Raw genomic sequence first — 23,480 nt, forward strand, 5'->3', positions numbered from 1 at the left:
CCAGCTCGCGACATGTCTTGAAACGATGCTGCTTTGCACCCGTCAGCACGCGTCGCCTCCGGTGACTGAGTGAACATGGCACCGCCGGAGCCGACAAGAGAGGCCTAATGGCCGGGAACATCTCACACAGAACGACAAGGGAAATTACATCAACTCTAAAGCAAAAAGGCTCTCCCTCGCTCTCTCCTGCAACGAAAACAGTGAAAACATAAAGCACAAATAACAAGACCCCAGCCGTTTAGAATATACAGTTCATAAATTAGATTTATTCCGTTTCTGATAGTGTTGTTGATACACACATCCCAACCGCCTTACAGTTCATTGCTGAAATAAAACAAAACAAGCCAAAAGTATATAAGCCTGGAAGAAAATGAAAACCCTGCAAACCAGAGGCACCGTACACATGACTGCTCTCATGTCTTTTATTTACATTCAACTCTGTTGTCCTTGTTTGCATACAGTAGAATGTACAGTACATACATATATGCCACACATTCCCCTATGAACCTGTGTTTACATGGTTTGTTTCACACCAGACAGAGGTTTATTCACCCTGAATAAGAGGCACTGAATGTCTTTGCTCGTTTCTGAAAGAAATCAATGAACCCATATACAGTATATATATCCTAATGTATATTGTAAATGTTTCATCTCATACCCGAGTATTTTGGCAATGGTTCATTAACCAACAAAACATTAAAATAATCTCATCCAAAATGTGTAGGTATAGAAAAAAAAAAAATGAAATCATAAGACACGTTAGAATTCAATAGTAGGCAATACATTCGCTATACCATGCAATTTACAGGACAGATGGTTTCATGTGAGGCTATAAGTCTTAAAAGAACACACCAACATTTTGGTAAATTAGCTTATCATCTTCTCCAGAGAGAGACAAGAAGATAGATACCAGTTTCCTCTCTGCTTAGCACAATGAATGGAAGCAGACATGGCCGGTTAGCCTTCAGGAGAGGTGTTAGTTGGACAATGCCTAGGCTAATCGGCTGGTATCTATCTTCTTGTCTCTCTCTGGAGAAGACGATAAGCTAATTTCCCAAAATGTTGGCGTGTTCCTTTAAGGGCTTTTTCTGACCAATACTATTTTTGGGATGGAAAAACAAAAACAAAAACGAATTTATCGTCTGCTGCCAACAAACCGAGCGAGTAATGCGACGCTGTGTCATTGGGTTTGTACATAACGTATTCCTACACAGTACAGAGGACTTGAGATACGACCTATAGGCTGACGAGTGGCTTCGGCTGCTTCAGAACTCACCGTATGTTCTACATACATACAGTATGTACATCATACTACATACTGTTGGAGCTTACTGCTCAGTACATGGAAGGCAGTATGTGCGACATACTACATACTCTGAGGACCTACACACCCAGGTGGAAGTGGCCGTTCGTAACACCAGAAGAAGAAAGAGATTGAGTGACAGTTGTTTCCACTTGCAATCAGGAGGATCTACTGTCAGTTTAGCTAAAGAGAAAACACAGAAAGTATGTTTCTGTGGCCAGTATGCTGGAATCTTCCCTCACCTGGAGCCGGAAAACAACACGTGAAATTACCTGGCACGAACGATGTGGAATTGAAACAATCGTGTAGCAACCGTCCGTTCCATACTTGGCGGTGGTGCTTTTGGTCGCATACAGTTTCTGCATACCAACAGGTCATATACTGAAAATTGTATATGACTTAGTATGTAGTGTGTAGAATTTGGAAGCAGCATTTGTTTGTCTGATAAAACGCCAAAGAACCTTGTTGCCTCAACGATGCCTGAAAACAAAATAAACCCAATGTGAAATCAAGCGTTTGGTTTTTGTAATACAGTATCTGTATCGTTTCCGTTTTTACCTTCTGATGCCAAACTCTTTGGCACACTATTCACTGATCGTCTACATTCACATTCAGACACACAAAGTACAAGTCATTCCACCACAGCAGGCTGCAAATTAAATAACTTAGCTTTTTCCTACTTTGTGCTAATTCTTAAAAAAGAAGAAAAAAAGAAACGCTATCTCACACACACACACACACACACACACATAAAAACAACAAACAAACAAACAGCCGTCAGCCGTTCAGTGCTGAGCACCGTCCAGCATGCAGAAAGTCAATGCTCATTCCCTTCATGCAGTGTCTCAGTCTCATGGAAGTGATGGTGGTCACTTCCTCTCACTCGTTTCCCTCCCTTTCGTCTACAGGGCACGAGTGTTGAACACGGTCTAAGCCCCTCCTTTATAAAAAGAGAGCTGAGCTGATTTTTAAATATTCTAATATTAAAATTGTACCCCTAGCTACATGGGGCAAAAAAAAGTATAATTTGTATTCTCAGACAATTATCTTCTCTTCTATCTGGGAGATATTTAGATATAAGTTACTAGTTTCAAATGAAAAGCACGGTTAGGTGACGCCCACGGAGATACATACTGTAGTAACATTCTCAGCGCCATATTCCATATATTCCAACCATTCACTTCTAAATCATTTTGTGACATCGCACAGAGAATTGAAAACTATTCCCCAATTCATTAGTGACATCACAAATAGAATTAAGACCCATTATATTCCACATTCTTTGGTCACAGAATTAATTATTTTCTAAATTCCTTTGGCGACATTGCAGAGAGAATTAAGAAATATTATAATCCAAATTCATTAAGTGACATCAAAGAGAATTGAGAATCGATATATTCCATATTCTTACATCACACACGGCGGTCTGCGTCCCCCCTCCCCCTTCTCAAGAAACAGCAGCTGCATGAAAAGCCAGAAAGCCCAGGAGCGACGATGATGATGATGATGATGATGATGGATTGTGTCAAGTCCTTCCCTTCACACAACCAGCTCATATGTAGATACTGCAGATAATAATCAGGTAGTACAGGCTCCATCAAGAGCAGGTTAAAATAAAAAAGCTGGGGAATACGCTTCCCGTTCCTATATTGCTTTACAGGGTCTCCTCGTAGAACAGCAGGTATGCCTGAGAGTTGAGGACGCGGGACTCTGGGACGGGCTGCACCGTGGTGTCACTGACGTAAACCCACTGGCTCTGAGAGCTGCTGCCGGCCTCCTTCGCTCCTGAAACACACACAAAAAAGGGACACAATGTACGTTAACAATCGCAGCAAACCAGGAGTTGAACCAACAATCATTGCAGTCGTGGGTGAGTACTCTCACCACTATCTAAGTATGATTATAGTTGGAGGTTACTTTTAACATTGGCTTAACGGTTATGGTTTAGACATTAGGGTTAAGGTTAGGGTTCGATCCCCAGCAAGGAGAACTTAAAAGTTTTCTGAAAACGTAAAAGGTTTATATATTTTGAATATGTAATATACCGGTATGTACTTATTTGTAATATGTACCCATGTTAAATTTTTTATATAATACCTAAATATATTACTTATATAATATACTTATGTATTACACTATTACTTTCCTGTGGTCGATTAGTAGTTTATTTACATATATTTGATGGATAAGACATACATTCATCAACATTCTTAGAGTAGGAACACAAATATGGGGTTATTTATATACGTATTCGTTTACGTTTTTTAGTTTGATCCACTTTTTCTCCTGTTTTTCTGTGTTTTTCTCCCATCGCAATTTAGTCGTTATGTCAATTCCCCCCTCCCCTTCCTGGTCGTTGCTCGCATGTGCCCCCCACTGGTCGGTCTAGGGAGCCCTGAAGTGTATCAGATGCTTCCTCCGAGACATAGGAGACAGCCAGCAGCATCTTTTCACCTGCCAGCGCGGACTCTCATTGGCCAGGTGTAACGTGTGGGAGGTCACACTACCCTCGCCATCTCCGTCCCTCGCTGTGCAGGCGCCCTGACCGACCTGTAGGAGTCACTGTTTACAACGACCAGAATACCACCCCACCGGCTTCCCTCCCGCTGACTGCCAATTGAGCCAGTATGACGGCCGGCCAAGCCGGAGGCAACGCTGACAGCCGGATCCGATACCAGTGTCTCTCGCGTTGGTGACGAGCGCTTAGTCTTAGTGTATTCTAGAATATTCCAGTAAATGTCTTATCACGGAATCTTTATATTTTCCTTGAAAACGAGGGCTTTTCAAAATGCTATAAAACGAAAATGAACCGATAAAAAAACAATCCATTTCGACAATGTTGACTGCAAACAAGTCATTGATAAGCGACGGGCAGATTAGACACATTGCCATAATTTAAAACATAGATTAGGCGTTTTTAACGCTAACATTGAAGTGGGTGGCGGCATTCAAGGAGGTTCCGGGGCACCGAGCTCCGGCACGGAAAGTGTTAACCCATTACCTGCCAAAAACGCTGTTCAGCGTTATTGCCCGCCATGCGTTGTCTGCCAATATCGCTGTACAGCGTGTTTCAAGTTCATATTTCATATTTCACCCACGGAGCCTTGTCATATGCTGCGGGAGCCATCACAACTCTGCAACGCTTCAAAACTGCGAGTTGCCAAACCGGAAATGCCCGTTTCAGCTCGGTCCGTCCCCTAATTCCGTCCGGCCACTTGTTTATCGTCCCGGGACTCAATCCACACACCGTGGACATGTACAAACCGGAACTGGATCGCCTCGATCCCCACCACATAACTGGGATCTGTTTGTTCCACTCTCATCGCCCAACGGTACGAGGAGACGGACGTGAGTTTCAGCGTTTTTCTTTATCATTTTCGATACAAACTGCTCTGATCAATATATCACCCATACTACATAAATCATTTAACGTCGGTCACGGAATTATAAACGACCCCCCCCCCCTCCGTTCACCCGCAGATGATCAGTCATAACGTTTAGGACCATGTACAGTTTACATTTTTAATATAGCATGGATCGGTATCAAACTGCATTTGATAATCTAATATATGCATTTATGCCTATATCTCACGTTCTATGAAATACTGCAGAAAACGATAAAAACATATTTATACTCTAGACGGTATTTTCGTATAAATGTGTGAATGAAAAAGTAAAACATTCCTACATCCTGAACGATAGATAATTGATGTTGAATGGGCCATAGTAATGTCAATTTAGCAATACAATTTAAAAAGTTATAGCCCTGCAAAGAAGGTGAACATCTCCATAGACAAATAGCGCTGGCAGAGAATGGTTTAGGATGATCAAAGTGGTGGCAGAGAATGGGTTAATGCTGGAGCGAAAATGTCATGGTAGCGTACCTGGAAAGAGGCTAAATAGGGCTCCAAAGTATTTTGAAGGGAAACATTTTATTAAGCTAACTCCATGTTTATTTAGGCTAATGTTAGCAAGTGCAAGCCAATATATAATATAATATAGTTAACATTAGTGAACTAAAGTTCAGCTATTTTGTCTCATTTGTTCATCATGTACACATACATTATATATTCTCCCTTAATTTATATACATTATATATGCTCCATTAATCTATAAACATTATATATTATTAATCTATATACAGTGATTATGGTTGTGTCTATCACCTGACCTCTATCATCTCCAGCTCATGGTTCAAGACAATGTCCCAACAACAACAACTATGCCAGCTAATTACCAGCAAGGACAACCAAATCCAAGAGCTCCTTCATAGACTTTTCCAATTACATTTCCACACCATTTTGAAAAGCAGGATTCTCTCCTTGAGAAGGAAAAGAGAAAATAACATTAATCTCTAGCCAACAAAAACCTCTATTGGTCTTTCCTTTATAAACGCTGTCTTCAAGGTCACACAGAATGCGGCCTGTTCTGCGACAAACACAGGCGGAAGGCCTTTACAAAACAAGCACATATATAATTCAAGGTAAAGGCACAGAAGAAAAACAAGCCAGAAAGGTATTGAGAATGAGTCAAGAAAGTTGTGAGTGTAAGCCAGACTGACCCTTACCCGACAGGTTCCTGCGTTGGTGTTCAGCCTTTCTCTGGGGAGAGCGCACCTTCACGTAGGCTGTGTAATGGCCCCCGCGCATGGAGCCGCTGTGCTCCACGATCCCATACAGGCTGTAGAGGACGCGCTCACCAGCTGCCAGGTTGGTATACTATAAATACATTTATAAATCAGTACTACTGAGTAATAATGCTAATCTGATGTACAGTGTTTCCCCTGAAAAAAAATACAGCAGCTGTGCTGTGCCTCTAGGGGGGTCCGGGGGCATGCCCCCCCGGATTTTTTCATTTTTTTTTTCATTTTAAAGTTAAATGCATCAATCTGGTGCACTTTGAGAGCAAAATAAAGAGGCTAGATCTATGATGAACTTTGTGCTCAAAACACAAAATCTACTAGACTGCAGTGCTTTCTCCCTGCAGCCTTTTCCTCAGGTCAGTCTTTTACATTAAGCACCCCCCACAGCCCAAATGAAATGATAAAAAATTAAAAAAATTCAAAATATAAAAATAAAATATATTTTTTAATAGTCTAGTTCATAGCAGCGGCGGTCCTAATTCAGCAGCGTCGCAGTGCCGCTGCTGAATGCATATAGGGGAAACACTGGATGTATGTACAGTATTATTATGTACAGTGATACAGGTATAGAGACACTATGGTAGTAAGTCATAGGCCAGCAGTATAACTAATAAGAGTAAGTATATTTACCTACTCTTTACAACACATATGCCCCACACAAAGCCCCATTTCATTCACGTACACAACCCAATTATTATATAAAAAAAAAAAAAAAAGAAAAAAAAGGAGATTAAATATGTGGACAAAAAAAAATCATGTGATCTCCACCTTGGCTTGTTGAACAGATGTTATGAAATACGATATGTTTTCCAATTGAATCAGTAAGTAATTATGCACCAGGGCGGCTATGTGGTGTAGTGGGCAAGGCGCTCGCCACGAAATCTGGAGACGCTGGGCTTGCCTGTTCGAGCCCAGCGCTCCACATTTGCTTTCAGTTTAGCTGGTCGTCCGTACTAATACACATTGGCCGTATTAGGGGGTGGGAAACTGATGGGTGGGGATCGGGCGTTGTGGACAGCGACTCCTACAGGTCGGTTGGTGCGCCTGCGCAGTAGAATCAGGAAGTGTCGGGGGCAGCGTGAGCCTCCCACGCGTTACTCATCGCCACTGAGAGATCGAGCTGCGCAGGTGAAAAGATGTGACTGCTGTTACCTCAAGTACCGGAGGGGACTTGTGCTATGTATGACTTAGTCCACATTGCAGCCGGCTTGTGGGAGGCAAGAAACAGCGTTCGTGACAGGGGAGGGTTGAATTGGATGATACGAAATTGGGATGGGAGAAAATATAGAAAATGGGAGAAAAAGTGGATAAAAAAAAAAGTAATTATGCACCACTGTCTGGGCTACTGTCACCTGAATTATGATTGAAGGTGAGGGATTTGTTTAGTATCACAATATTATCTGCTATTTTGAACAATACTAAATACCAAATGCAATAACGAAAATAATAATGTTATGATCACACATTTGGAAATATACTGGAAATGTCAACAAAAACTGACCAATCAGCTTCATTAACCGTTTCTGCGCCAAAAACGAGTTAACTTGTTATTGCTGTCCAATCGTTGAGTGCCAACAACGAGTACTCGTTGTTGTGATCGTTATTTCTTTTATTAGCTATTTCCATTCATAATTCATCCAGCAAGGCTCTGGGAAACTAATAATAATAATAATAATGGATTGGATTTATATAGCGCTCTTCGTGACACCCCAGAGACCCCAGAGCGCTTACAGAGTCCATTATTCGTTCATACACAGTCATACCGGTGGTGGTAAGCTACAATTGCAGCCAGAGCTGCCCTGAGGCAGACTCACGGAAGCGTGGCGAATAATCAACGCCTACGGCCCCTCCGACCACCACCAACATTCATTCACATGCATACACATTCATACGAGGCAAGTAGGTTAAGTGTCTTGCCCAAGGACACAACGGCAGTGGGATGGACATGGGCTTGAGCGGGATTCGAACCACCAACCATTCGATCATTGGACGACCCGCTCTACCCCTGAGCCACGCCGCCCCACACAAACTCTGGCACTCTGTCTGAGATCGCAACGGCCCGATACCGCCCCGCCCCATTTCCTGCATGCATGATGGAACATAATATATACCGATCATATGCATTTGAATTTTTAATTGTAGCGTGTATAGGGACGAAATGCCAATCGATTAAGTATAATATGCATCGCGGCCTATAACTAGCGTTCTAGGAATTACCCCAAACCACTCTAAAACTATACTTATATTCACCACGGTATAAAACGACAATGTATGAATGGAAAAAAGATTACTTTCCCACATCTTGAACGATAGATACCCGATGTCGAATGGGCCATAGTATTGTAGATATAGCTATAATATTTGAATAGTTATAGCCCTGCAAACAAGGTGAGCGACTCCCACCGTTTACAGTGTTGGCGGTAGAGCTATAAGATGCTGATATTGCCGGGCAGATATTGTGTTAAATGTGATTAAATGTGGTCAAATGTTTCTTGCTTTTGGTTCGGTTTACTTTCACACCTCAAACAAACCGCTCCAGGGTTCACCTGGAGGAGGACCGAGACCACCTCAAACAAACCGCTCCAGCGTTCACTTGGAGGAGGCCCAAGACCACCTCAAACAAACCGCTCCAGGGTTCACTTGGAGGACCAAGACCACCTCAAACAAACCGCTCCAGCGTTCACTTGGAAGAGGACCAAGACCACCTCAAACAAACCGCTCCAGCGTTCACTTGGAGGACCAAGACCACCTCAAACAAACCGCTCCAGGGTTCACTTGGAGGAGGACTAAGATCACCTCAAACAAACTGCTCCAGCGTTCACTTGGAGGACCGAGACCACCTCAAACAAACTGCTCCAGGGTTCACTTGGAGGACCGAGACCACCTCAAACAAACCGCTCCAGGGTTCACTTGGAGGAGGACCAAGACCACCTCAAATAAACCGCTCCAGGGTTCACTTGGAGGAGGATAGAGACCACCTCAAACAAAGGTTCCAGGGTTTGATTCAACCAGACTATACAAGGCAGGTGTGAATGCACCCTTAGTGATGAGTTACCTTGCAGGTAAACACAGGGTTTTAACAGGTTTTAATGAAAGTTCTTATTTCATCTTATCTTAGTGGTGGGTTACCTTGCATGTGGCAGAACAGAAGGGAGCCAGATCCAGCACCAGGGGGAAGTCAACATGACGGTTCACCTTCCGTAGGTTCATCCCTGCCTAGAAACACAAACACAACACACATCAACACACATGTCTGCATGTGGCACACATAAGGATTAGGGATGTCCGATATTATCGGCCGATATTGGCATTAAAATGTGATGTCAGAAAATATCGGTATCGGTTTTCAAATAATTTTTTTTTTTTTTACATTTCTATAACCTTTATTTACCCAGGCAAGCAAGAACAAATTCAGATTTTATTTATTGTCAAAAATATTCATAATGTTGTGTTAATTCCACAACAAGAGATATGTAATGTTAATTACCTGAAATTATTCCATTTTGGGGGGGGCCCTGCATATATCAGTATCGGTTGATATCGGTATCGGAAATTAAGAGTTGGACAATATCGGTATATCGTTATCGGTAAAAAAGCAAATATCGAGCATCACTAGTAAGGATACATTCAAGCTAGGACCGCCCCCCTCACAGCTAGGACCGCCCCCCTCACAGCTAGGATCGCCCCCTCACAGCTAGGACCGCCCGCCTCACAACTAGGACCGCCCCCTCACAGCTAGGCCCGCCCCCTCACAGCTAGGCCCGCCCACTCACAGCTAGGCCCACCCCCTCACAGCTAGGACCACCCCCCTCACAGCTAGGACCGCCCCCATCACAGCTAGGACCGCCCCCTCACAGCTAGGACCGCCCCCTCACAGCTAGGACCGGACCCTCACAGCTAGGACCGTCTCCTGACAACTAGGACCGCCCCCTCACAGCTAGGACCACCGCACCCTCACAGCTAGGACCGCCCCCTCAGAGCCCATTCATCGGTTGGTTTGGCCTTACTAGCGGAATTCGTAGGTTTGTTAGCTGCGCTGGTTGCAGGGGTACCAGCATTTATAGTTCCGTGACCCTTCTGCTAATCCCTCCTTCCTCCACATGAGAGCGAGGTAAATGTGCGGCTCGAGGCGAGTGAGCCAATCCCAGAGGTTACATGTTGGGAGATGAGCAGGTGGGCTGCTTGGCCTTTATGCTGAGACCAGTTACACCATCAGGACAGTCCTGGAAAACATGTGGCATAACCAGAGCACCAACAGAATGCAGAATTAGCGCTGTGCGATGCTCACCTGGTGGAAGCGCTTGAGGTGGAGTGTGATGACAGGAGGCAGGGAGGAGATCAGCATCTGTTTCCTGGCGCTGGTGTAGACCTTCTCTGCTTTCTTATCTGGTGCGTGGTAAGTGAAAAAGGTTAATTAACACTATGTGACTATACGCATGCAGCTCTAACATTGAACACAGGGTGAAGGATTAATGTAGGAAGTGGATGTAGGTTCCATAGCTAGGTTCCAGGTGACGAGAATCGGGTGTGTGGAACGGGAAGCAGGGACAGTTTTTGACAGTGTTAGTGCGTCAGTGTGGCTGGTGTGCGCAGTATATCATGGCGCGGTATATCATGGCGCGGTATATCATGGCGCGGTATATCATGGCGCAGTATATCATGTAGTGGGGGACTGTACCATTTGAGGCTAAATAAGGGTGCTCTGCACAACTACCATAAAAGGGAGCGTTTTCCACAAATATGTATATTATTGGCCCATCTCTTGGGTCTTTGGAGTTTGATAGTATTAAATAATGTATCAATGTATATCATGCAATGTTAAAATAGGTGAATATTTGTGTAGCGATGGTGTCACCTGGACATGAGGCTCCACCACAGACAGGGAGCGAGCTGCTCTTACTGGAGGAGCCGCTCTTGCGGAGCTGCTTCTGCCTGCGCTCCGTGCAGCTCTCACACAGCAGCTTGTTGTTCCCCATCAGCAGCTCTACGGAGGTGAACTGGTGGAGGCAGGACTGGATGGAACACTCCTTGGAGCAGGGTGTGTAGCTGTGGGACAGTGCCTGGAACGCCCCCTGGTGGTGGTGGTGGTGGTGATGGTGGTGCTGATTGTCGCGGGGGTTCTGCTGCTGAGCGTCTCCCTGCTGCTCCGGGGGGGAGTGCGTGGACGGGGAGCAGTCCCCGGGGGAGGGGGCGAGGTTCATCTTAGAGACGGCGCTGACGAGCTGCTCCACCACCCCGCCCTGCCTGGGGGAGGGGGCCAGCGAGGGGCAGGGGGCGGGGGAGGTCGAGGTGGAACCTCGGGCGTGGTGGCCGGAGGAGGGCCTCGGGGTCCACTCGCTCTCTGAGGCCTCGCTGTCTGCGTCGTTGCTGCTGTCCTGAGGGCCAGAGTCTTTCTCGCTGCCGTCAGAGAGGCTCCCGGCCGCCGCCATCCTGCACACGGAGATGCCACGAGCCGCGCCGCTGGCCACCGCCTCCTCCTCTGGCCGCTCCACAACGCAGCCCGCTCCCTTCTCCTCCAAGCAGCCCGGAGACCTCCTGCCCTGTGGCTTCTGATGGGGGAGAGTTGACGACATTACTTCATATCAATAATAACAACATGGTACACAAAGGAAAGGAAAGGCGCAGTTTTTTTTGGCCAAAATATCATCCAGAAATGGCCACTTTTCTGGGTGCCTGTTAACTCATTCAGTCGGGTTTTAATTGTTATTTCTTTTATTAGCTACCGTAATTCCTCTAATAGTAACCGGGTCTCAAATACAAGCCGGGTCTCTATTAATGGCCGGGTGCGCTCTTGAGCTAAGCAATTATAAGCCGGCCTCCTAATACAAGCCGGGTTACTAATATACTGAGCTGCATACTGAGCTAGTTACTTGATTTCACTTTGAAAACGTTGAAATGACCAGTGACCACCTGTAATTGCACTGTTTACTATTTCATACAGTACTTGGTTTCAATAAATGAACCCAGTACATTTTACTGGGTTCAAACTGACACAAAATGTTGATTTATTCATTATGATCCGTTTGAAAATTTGAAATATAGGCCTCCCTCTTATACAGGCCTCCTCCTAATACAAGCCTGGTACCCGCTACAGTTGAAACAAATACAAGCCGGGGTTACTATTAGAGGAATTACGGTATATCCATTCATTTTCATCCATCCAGCCTGATGTCATCATTGGGAATGGGTCTGAGCTCGCAATAGGGCAAATACCGCCGTTTCTTTTCTGGGACGATCTGAGCCATGCGGGCGGGGTTTAAATACTCCGGCAGGACTAGCGTTTACAACGTTACATCTGCGATGCTGCTCCCCCCCCCCCTTCATATGCAATGCCGGGCAATGTGGGACGGACCTCCATGAGCAGTATTTGGAATGGCGATCAGATAATTGGATTATTTCTTTTGTATTACTTCACATACCAGGTAAGGACTCTATTATATATAAAATCTTGCGTTGATCTGATATTTCTTTCTACCCCGATCGAAGCTGTCTGTGTGTGTGTGTGTGGCTGTTTACCGTTGAGTGGGAGGAGGTGGCGGGGGGAGCGCCGCGCTACGAGGGCCATTTCATGTATGCATGAGGAAGGATAATAATGATAATCTAGCGTTGATTTCAGGAAGATTCGATAATCAGGCGAAGAATTACAACGTGTTTAGTGTATTCCACTAAAGGGCTATTATCGCGTCTTTTCCTGGGATTACTAAGAATCACCAAAACTATACTCATATTCAAAACGGTATAAAATGGAAATGTACAGATGAAAAAAACAATCTGTTTTGTGCATGTTGACTGGAAGCAACTCACTGACAATCGACGGGTGTATTAGACCCATAGCTATAATATAAGATATATTTTAAGCACTCGCAAGTGAACAAAGCGCCCCATTGACTTACAGCGCTGGCGTAATAGCGCCCTCTGGCGCCCCGACCCGTGGCGCAGAATGAGTTAAGACGTTAAGACAAAGGCCGTTGGTTGGGCTTAAACTACCCCAAAAACGTCTCAACATTGTGCAGTTGGTGATAGCTCTGAACTTTGTTGTTCCACAAAGTCAGCGTCCATCGGCACAACAACCCTAACACACACACCACACCCCCACCCCCACACACATACACACACACAGGGATTAAAGCAAAAAATTATCTCCTGACTGAACTTTTTTTCAGGCCAAGTCATAATTATTCTTATTTTAACCTCCACTGTTTTTTTTTTTAATAGCGTCAGCATTTTAACACTTTGGATGCCACGCCCGAGATATCTCGGGTTTACGCCCCGACCGTTCCATCACGAGATCTTTTTTTTTTCTTTTTTTTCTTATTAGCGATCTGAAATCATATTGCATCAAGCAAGCCTACCGTTGGATATCCAGGCAGCGCCGGCGCTCAGATGTGAAAAAAGCACCCCCTATCGTCTCCCAGATGGTAAATCACCTTTTTGGATTGGACTCAATGAAAGTGAATGGGAGAACGGATTTCTGACTCCACATTTGACTTCTCACTGATGTAACCGGGGTCTACCAGAGTTCATTCTGGAACCTTGGTGCCACGGCGAATATGTGTTATACTGTACACACGCTGGATCAATACAATTATCGGTTTTTCGAATGGTGATCAGGAATTGGAATATACCATTTGGATACCATCTGATGTCAGGTAAGGAATCTATGTTATCAGTCTTAGGATAATCAGACTCGTTTTCACGGCGATATAAGCGTTTCCACTATATGTGATATTGCTGTTTCACTGTAAAAGCCATCAGGAAATAAGAGCAGCGATTATCAGCGAGCGGCACGAGCATGCGTGCGCACACATATACTATTGATCATCTAGCGTTTATTTGAAAACGATTCATAAATAGGCAGACAAATGACAACGTTCTGGAATATTCCAGTAAAAGACAATTATCATCATAGGGGTTTTTTCCGCGAAAACGAGTGATTTTCAAAATGCTATCAAACGGAAATGAAGCGATAAAAAAACAATCTGCCTTGACAATGTTGACTGGAAAATGAGTCTTTGATAAGCGACGGGCAGATTAGACACATAGCCATAATTTAAAACATAGATTAGGCGATATTAAGTTAACCCTTTATTCGCCAATGACGTGTTCCCACGTCATTCTCCGCCATGCGTAATCTGCCAATGACGCCGTAAGGCGTCTTTGAGATCAATATTTCTAAATATCAAAAAATCAGTGATAGCAATCATATTTTACCCACGGAGACTTGAGATCTCCTGTTGATCTCCTCTCAACTCTCCAACGGTTCAAGAGCGCCATCTGGTGGCCGATCGCCCAAACAGGAAGTGACGCGCCGGAAGTGGTGCTCATCCATATTCGGTCCGGGCACTCGCTATCGTTAGCGGGACTCTAGCTCGACACACTGGACAGCGATCAGTTGCCAATAACTCGATAAACAACTGATTTGGACGTATATACTATTACCGTAATTCCTCTAATAGTAACCGGTATTCAATTAAAAACCGGGTCTCTATTAAGGGGAGACACTGCAGGTGAATAGGGTAAAAAAATTAACTAATAGATATCACAATGAAACTTCCCCAGTTGATTACTTATATTAAGACAAGACTTTTTTGTATTACATGTTTTCTGAAATTGTATGTTTAAATATGCAAATGAGGCATGATCTACTTAAATATGCACTAATTTGCATATAATTCCAGGACAGAAATCTGAACATTGGATAAAGCCATTTTCAAACTTATAGTTTCATTTTGTTGACATATTAGAGCCAAAGGTTATTACAGAGGGGATTTTGGATATCTCTTTTTATCACTCCATAAATCAGAAAATACTCCATTCAGTCAATTTTTATGGTAAAATTCCATATTTCGCCATGTTTTTAGGAATAAAATGTGATATAAATCAGGGTATGAATGCGATATCAACAAACCCTTCTGTAAATACATTCAGAACATAGATATGAATAGAACTGGAAGGTTTGGTGTATGTGAGTGCTACTGAAGTGGAGATTTCTGGCTCAGAGTATGAGGAAAAACTCTTAAAACTAATTTTTGGGAAAACGCCTTCAAAGTTCTGTATTGTAAAATGCCATACTTTTTTTTTTAAACAGATATTTACAAACACAATACCTAATCAAACCATTAGTAATAGACAACCTAAACACATGCCTGATAACTGAATAATAATAATGTTATTGAACTGAACATAACTACACACAGGCTACAAACAGTGTAGTACAGTGTAGTACCCCCTAATAGGCAAAACATATTTGAATAGATATCACTATGAAACTTTCCCAATTTGTTATGTACATATAAACTAAGAAAAAATATATTGCAAGTTTTCTGAAATGTATGTTTATATATGCAAATGAGGCAAATGATGTAAAATAAACAACTAAATGTGTGTTATTGACGTTTTATTGTCACTAGTTTCATAGAAGACATGTTTAGGAAGCAAAATATAACAAAATCTCAAAATCAACAAAAAAAGTATATTTGACTATTCACCTGCAGTGTCTCGCCTTAACACTTTGGCTGCCAGGAGCCGTGTTAAAGCGTCATTCCCGGCCATGCTCAAGTTGCCGAGGACGCTTTACAGCGTCTTTAATATCAATATTTCAAAAATCTGGAATCGGATTCATATTTCCCCTCCGCTGGCCTGAGATCCACCAGGAGGACCCACTGAGCTCTCTGGCGGTTCAGGAGCGCCATCTGGTGGCCGATCGGCGCAATCGCTTAACAGGAAGCGCAGTAGAGGTTTTGCTGGTCGGCCGTATTACTTCCGGGCACTCGGTATAGGTTCCGGCACTCTAGCTCGTCACACTACATAGCGATCGATTGCCAATAACTCGATAAACAACATGATTTGGACGTATATACCATTATACAAGCTGGAGATGGACCGGGTAAATCGCCATCCCATAATGATAAAATTTCTACTCTACGATGATCGCCCAACGGCGCGCGGAGACTGGGGTGAGTTTTAGCGTGTAAAATTACCGTCTTCGATACTAGCTGCTATTATCAACATTTGACCCACATTAGATGATTGGTATAACGCTGCCCACGGAATTATAAACGCCCCCTCGCCCATCCGGTCAACATCAGATGACGTGTAGTAACTTCTAGAAGTACGTCTAGTTGGAATTTTTTATATCGCGCTGATTGCCATCAAACTGTATTTCATCATCAATATAATGCATTTGGGGCTATATATCACGTTCTGGAGAAAGCTGCAGAAAGAGATGAAAACATACTTACCGTACTTTTCGGACTATAAGCCGCGGCTTTTTCCCCCATTTTTCGACCCTGCAGCTTATATAACGGTGCGGCTTATATGTGGACAAAACCCGAAAATTTAAATATTGCTTTTTTTACTGCATTGAAATGTTATTTATCTGGTCCCTTATTTGCTAAACTTAATACAACTTGTAAATGAGTTAATGTTATTTGTCCGACAGTATTGTGTCCCAATGGGAGTCACTCTGTAGAGGTGGGAACTTAAAGCTCAATATAAGAACGGCCATGCACCACCACTCACAGAATCGAGAAAGAGCAATCAATCTGTCAATCCTTTCCGTGTCCGGGCCGGGTGAGGTTTCCCGTGTTGAGTCAAATTAAGCCGCAGGCTCCACTCCTTACATATGGTAATTAAACATTAAAACACATGCGGCTTATAGTCCAGTGCGGCTTATATATGTACACATCATTCAATTTAGCTGCTGCGGCTTATAGTCAGGTGCGGCTTATAGTGCGAAAAGTACGGTATACATGATTAGACCATACTTTACTATGAATATGTGAATGAAAAAGTTTAACGTTGCTACACAATGAACAATACATATAGGACTTTGAATGGGCCCTAATAATGGCAATGTAGCAATAGAATTTAAAAAGTTATAGCGCTGCAAAGAAGGGGACTTTCTCCATGTTAAATAGAGCCGGCAACCTACGGTTGATAATGAATTTAACCCATGGCAGCCAAAGTGTTAATGACCGGGTGCGCTATTGAGCTAAGCAATTATAAGCCGGCCTCCTAATACAAGCCGGGTATATTTTGTTATTGTTGTTATATGCTGGCCTGGCTGTGCAGTAAATACCATATAATGGTATGTGTTAATGTTTACCAAGAGAGTAAGCCTACCTCAGAATTGTATAAAACGAAGTTATTATTATTATTATACCAGTATTGTGATTGCACTATTTTACTTTATTTTACTTTTTTTGACCACCTGTAATTGCACTGTTTACTACCGTATTTCATACAGTACTTGGTTTCAATAAATGAACCCAGTACATTTTACTGGGATCAAACTGACACAAAATGTTGATTTATTCATTATGATCCGTTTGAAAATTAGAAATATAGGCCTCTCTCTTATACATGCCTCCTCCTAATACAAGCCTGGTATCCGCTACAGTTGAAACAAATACAAGCCGGGGTTACTATTAGAGGAATTACGGTATACAACCTGGAAATGGATCGCATATATCAACATCCCATAATCGAGAACTTTCTGCTCCACGCTGACCACCCAACGGTCAGAGGAAGATGCGGTAAGTTTCAGCGTGTTTGAATATTATGATCCATATAAACTGCTGTGATCTATGTATCGCCCATACTAAATAAATGATTTAACGTCGGCCACGGACTTATAAACCCCCCCCCCCCCCCCTCCGGTCACCAGCAGATGATGAGGCAGGACGTTTAGGACCTTGTACAATTGAAAGTTTTAATATGACGTCAATCGGTATCAAACTACATTTGATGATGTAATATTATGTATTTATAGCTATAACTCGCGTTCTGCAGAATGCTACAGAAAACGATAAAAACATATTTATACTTTAGACCGTATTTTAGTATGAATATGTGAATGAAAAAGTAGAACGTTGCTACATCCTAAACGATAGTTACTTGACGTTGAATGGGCCATAGTAATGTCAATTTAGCAATACAATTTAAAAAGTTATAGCCCTGCAAAGAAGGGGAACATCTCCATAGACTTACAGTGGTGGCAGAGAGGGGATTAAGATCAGAATAATCCCTGGCAGATAAAGGGTTAACATTGGAGTGGGTTTGGGCATCAAGGGGGTAACAAGGAAAACATGGCGTGGCATACAAAGTGTTAAGGGAGCCTACTTGTAGAGCCTACTGTCCTGACTGTGACTATAGACCCTACTGTTGTGGTTGTTCTGCCAGGCAGGGAGGCTGTGTGCTGGAGAGCGTGAATGCAAGTCTTGTGGCTAGCTTCTGATTGATGGCGAGCTAGCACCCTTTTCCAATTACTTTGAACCATGAACTAAAAAGCTTGTTATCATACAAACAAGGGACTAAACACGTTTCGCACAGCCGTAAAATTTTTTTGAATCCTCAGTGTTTCCCACAGGATTTAGTGAGACTGTGGTGGTGGGTTAACCTCGGCCCCTTTAAGAGGCTAGATCTATGATGAACTTTGTGCTCAAAACACAAAATCGACTAGACCAGGGGTCGGCAACCTGCGGCCTCGAGGCCGCATGCGGCTCTTTAGCCAATCAGCTGCGGCTCCCTGGCCCAAAATAAATAAATAAATAAACTTTTTTTATTTTTATTTTGGAGATCGATGTCATACTGTGACACTGAAATGAAAAAATATTTCATCAACTAAGATATTTAGTCAACAAAAGGCTTACCTGTATGCCTGATATGTGGTGCGAAATTTGCAAACAACGAAAAATTTACTTTTTATTTTATAGATTTTCCACAAATAAGGGAATGACTCTAATAGAGCTGCATAGTTCAGGGTTTTATTTCAAAGTAGGTCTACACATGCCAGTGTTTCTTCTCATTTTCTGTGTTTTATTTCAAAGTAGGTCTACACATGGTAGTCTTTTTTCAAAGTGGACTACTTTTTATTTTATAAATGTTCCACAAATAAGGGAAGGACTCAAATATACCTGAATAGTTCAGGGTTTTATTTCAAAGTCGGTCTACAGACACCAGTGTTTTGTCTCCTCTTCTGTGTTTTATTTAAAAATAGGTCTACACAGCCAGAATTTTTTCCTCTTCATAAGAGTTTGAGGTTTTCCTTTGTTATAACAGGTAAAAACATCAATAAAAAGTCAAAACATTTTCTTTTTGTTGCTTTATAATCCCATTAATGCAACAAACTGTGTGCTATAAGTATAAAGTATAATAAATCGCAAATTACTTTGGGTATGCAATTGTCAGGCGTTTTATGCTAAATGTGGGGTATGCTTGGGGATATATAAAACATTATACACTGTGTTATCTTCATTTTAAGGGTAAATAGGTTGTGCTGAGTATTTTATTTTGTGGGACGGGGGAAAAGTGGCTCTTTTGATAGTAAAGGTTGCTCACCCCTGGACTAGACACTAGATTAGAGCATACATTTGAGCCATCAAAGAAATTAAGCAAAAGTGGTTACCTGTGTTGAACTAGTTTATTTTTTAGAAAATAAAATAATAGACTGGATTACTAATATGACTACCACTACTGCCAATACTACTGATACATCCCTATTGGCAAACTTTATATTTAAAAAATATAAATCAAAATATTATATAAATATAATCAAATTGACGGAAATCCGTCTCAAGACGGAACGCTTTAATGCCTGCACACACCTGTCCACCCAGCTTCCTGGTGTTCTTATTGTGGCAGTGAGCTGCAGAGAGCAGCTCCTCGCTGTGAGAACCGTGGACCTCCTGCTCTCTGGGGTTCTTTCCGAGCCTTCCTGGGTTGGACGGTTTGGATATCTGCACACAACACAGTTCAAAACAACATCAGGACAATAGCAAAGCACCGATACCAAGACTGATATCAAGACCAACACCAATACTGATAAAGACTGATACCAAGACTGATTCCAATACGGATATCAAGACTGATATTAGATCAAGCAAATAAACTTGTTAGATCTCTCCAACGGAGAAAATGTGATTATATCTCAATAATATCCGTTTAAATCTATAGACAGTTTCACTGGAATTCTGTTGCTAGGTAACAGTTTGGACTAGGGTGTTGTATTTCCTGTATTGCATCAGCAAACATTTAAACAGGAAATAAACATTGGGTCCTTGAGAATGTTATCGGTGTCACTTTGAAACCATCTCTACTGTTCAGTAAAAGCGATGGATCTGATCTGTACTTGTATTGGCTGATACAGAACTTTTAGGACTCGATATCGGTAGTGGAAACTGGAAAGGTGTCATGGGTGCATCCTTACAAGTAAATAGGGCTGTACCGAATGCTTCGAAGCTTCATCATTCGAATTTTTTATTTTTAATAAAAATCTTATTATTTTTTTTATATATATATATTTTTTATGTGTCTATTCATTCAAAATAAAAATAAATATGACTAGTCATACAAATTTAAATAAAACATTTATCATAAATGATGTAGCCTATCTGCATCCGCTTGGCACTCAGCGTTCCATCTAATCAAGACGTCACCATCACTTTTGTACCAACTGTGCCCTTATTGGATTATTTATGTTGACGAAAATTATTAGTTATATTCATTAAAGAAAGTTGATTTAATCAAATAAAAAAAAACTAATTTAATCAGATTAATCACTTTATTCAAATTGAGGATTTAGTTTGAGGATATAAAAAAATATATATATATTCGAAGCTTCCATTGTGCAAGTCCCTTCACCTAGGCAAGACTGAGTCGATCGCATGGAAGTTTAGTTTAGTTTAGTTTATTCGGATCCCCATTAGCCATTGCCACAGGCACAGGCTACCATTACTGGGGTCCACACAAATCAATACAATACAATAAAATCAATACAATACAATTAATACAATACAATAACACAATACAATACATCTCAATAACACATACAAATATTATATAATAAAATATCTAAGTTCACCAATCACACATACCGATCTGATGATATGATATGTCCCCTCAAGTTTGCTTGTACAGAAGTATCGCCCCAAATACTTATAAACTCCTCACTATCCCTCCAGTGACCACCTCCATCACAGCTGTCTTCCATGTTTGTATTCACTGAGTGACTCCCGCCAGCGCAGAATTGTGACAAATGTCAACTAGAGTGACGTAAAAGTTGCATGAATTCTGATATGACTGAGGTCGCACTGCAAAGATCTGTATCTGATTTAGGAGCACATATGGAAGAGGCCCAAATCAGAATAGAACTGTCACATTCAAATGCATGTTTGGTTAGAAGCTCACCCTCTCCTCTATGATTGGTAGAGAAATGTCGATGAAAGCCTCCTTCACTGTAGAGATCTGAAAGGAGAGAGAGACAGAAAGAAAGAAAGAAAGAAAGAAAGAAAGAAAGAAAGAAAGAAAGAAAGAAGTCACATACATAAAGAAACAAGTTAAAAAACTGATGTTGGTACAGAAATTATGTTCATCAACTTAACATTGACGACTCTCTTGTCTCTGATTAGCCACAAACAGGATAATAACAGTAGTAGGTGGAAAGGTAACAGACAAAAAAAGTTACTGAACAACACCTTTCTAACTGAACAGCTACCAATACCAACAGATACTGAACAACACCTTGCTAACTGAACAGCTACCAATACCAGCAGATACTACCGTAAACAACACCTTGCTAACTGAACAGCTACAGTACCAATACCAGCAGATACTGAACAACACCTTGCTAACTGAACAGCTACCAATACCAGCAGATACTGAACAACACCTTGCCCTTCTCTTAGCAAGACCAGCCATCTGGAGGCCCCTCACAAGTCACAACCAGCTTGTGTACATGACCTAGGCAGGCTAACGCAGGCTAACACACACACACACACACACACACACATACACACACACACACACACACCTACACTATAACTTTATCTTCTTTTTGCAGCTTGTGCGCTGGAGCACCCGTCCCTACTGTCCTTGAGCAGTGATCTGGACAGGTGATCTGCAGCTCTCCTGTCTCTGCAGCTCTGTCTTCAAGGCTGTACTCCGTTTTGTTCGCAGCCTCACTTTCCAGGTTTTCCAGTCAATGCCTTCTGAGCACAGTTGGTGCTTCAAGTGTTTTTCTTCTTTACCCTGACTTCAGTTCATTGTGTCCTTCCATGCCATGTCCATGGCCTGTCAAGTAGAGATGCTCGAAGCAGGAGAGATCAGACACATGTGGGGTACCTCTCAAACAGTACGTTCAGATACAACGCAAATACTTATATTGTCCTGCTGTTGTGGTTGCCACGAATCTCCCTTCTGTAGCTTCTTTAACGGAATAAGAAAACTAGAGACAACAGGAAGTGAAAGCAAGACGCTGTGACCTTTGTTATATCTAATACTAGCCTATTGGATAACAGGGCGAAGCTAGCGTGTAGCCCTGATCAGTACACAACCTGTTGGCCCAAACAACCAAATCAGAGGGAGGAACACTAAAGGGCCTCCCATAGTCGAGCAGACTGTACACAGAGCAGACTCCGCGGAGGTCCGCGCGGACTCTTTGAGCTTTTGATCTCAGCGGACGTCCGCGCGTCAGAAAATAGGAGCTTCGCACTTTGCACTCTGCTGTGGGTCTGCTTTGACTCCCTTTGAGTCCGTGCGGACCTCCGCGGAGTTGCTCTTTGTACAGTCTGCTCGACTATGGGAGGGCCTAAAGGTTCCTGTTAAACCCTAAAAGGATTAACAAGGAGACGGAGGTGTTCATTGTGTGTAAAATAACACCAGCCAAACATCTGACAACTCAAAGGGCAAAATGACAAAGAAAAGCCTTGTTCTAGCCTAAAAGGGTATAGGGTGGCCTATACGCAGGGGTTCTCAACCTTTCTGCTGCCAAGGCACCCGTGTCCAATAAAATATTCCAGGGCACCCCTACATGCGATAAAGACTTTTCCGGTCCTGTCTTTTTTGCTACAATGATGACAAAAGTGCTTGCTTTCAAAATAATGTTTATTTAACCCATTGAAACCGGGAAACACATTTGTGTGTATATGCAGGCTATATAATGCATTATTAGCAGGCGTTTCAGGTCTAAATGTATAAATAAATATAGCAATAGTGTGACCATTTCTCAAACAGAAAATCATGTTTTTTTTTTTTAAATACAGAAAAGGATCACACAACATGATAACAGTCTGGTTTAGCATGAGAACACAACATGATAACAGTCTGGTTTAGCATGAGAACAGAACATGATAACAGTCTGGTTTAGCATGAGAACACAACATGATAACAGTCTGGTTTAGCATGAGAACACAACATGATAACAGTCTGGTTTAGCATGAGAACACAACATGATAACAGTCTGGTTTAGCATGAGAACACAACATGATAACAGTGCTGGTTTAGCATGGGAACACAACATGATAACAGTGCTGGTTTAGCATGGGAACACAACATGATAACAGTCTGGTTTAGCATGAGAACACAACATGATAAGTCTGGTTTAGCATGAGAACACAACATTGCAGCTGCACTGTTTGACTGGGGCAATCTCAGCGGTCGAATTGGTACTGGAAGGTACTGAATTGGTATTGGTAACTGTAACCTGTTTCGATGGACGAATTAAAAACTTGTCCATTTTGTGTGAAAATTCAGCTT

At 42.4% G+C, this 23,480-nt stretch overlaps 1 protein-coding gene across 1 annotated transcript in view; it reads right to left on the reverse strand.

The window, feature by feature from the left end:
* Nucleotides 1–290: 290 nt before the first annotated feature.
* The window catches only part of usp45 (ubiquitin specific peptidase 45), a 177,638-nt gene continuing 154,448 nt past the window's right edge, over nt 291–23,480 (reverse strand). Inside the window, exons 12-18 of the mRNA XM_084336888.1 lie at nt 21,135–21,191; nt 19,553–19,684; nt 10,801–11,494; nt 10,234–10,331; nt 9,075–9,161; nt 5,871–6,021; nt 291–3,088 (exon numbers count right to left, since the gene is read on the reverse strand). Of these exons, the coding sequence (XP_084193014.1) occupies nt 2,958–3,088; nt 5,871–6,021; nt 9,075–9,161; nt 10,234–10,331; nt 10,801–11,494; nt 19,553–19,684; nt 21,135–21,191 (1,350 nt within the window). The 3' untranslated portion in view covers nt 291–2,957. The remainder of the gene's footprint in view (nt 3,089–5,870; nt 6,022–9,074; nt 9,162–10,233; nt 10,332–10,800; nt 11,495–19,552; nt 19,685–21,134; nt 21,192–23,480) is intronic.

The sequence above is a fragment of the Notolepis coatsorum genome (genome assembly GCF_963971535.1).
Source record: "Notolepis coatsorum genome assembly, chromosome: 19".
In the NCBI taxonomy this organism is placed as follows: Eukaryota; Metazoa; Chordata; class Actinopteri; order Aulopiformes; family Paralepididae; genus Notolepis; species Notolepis coatsorum.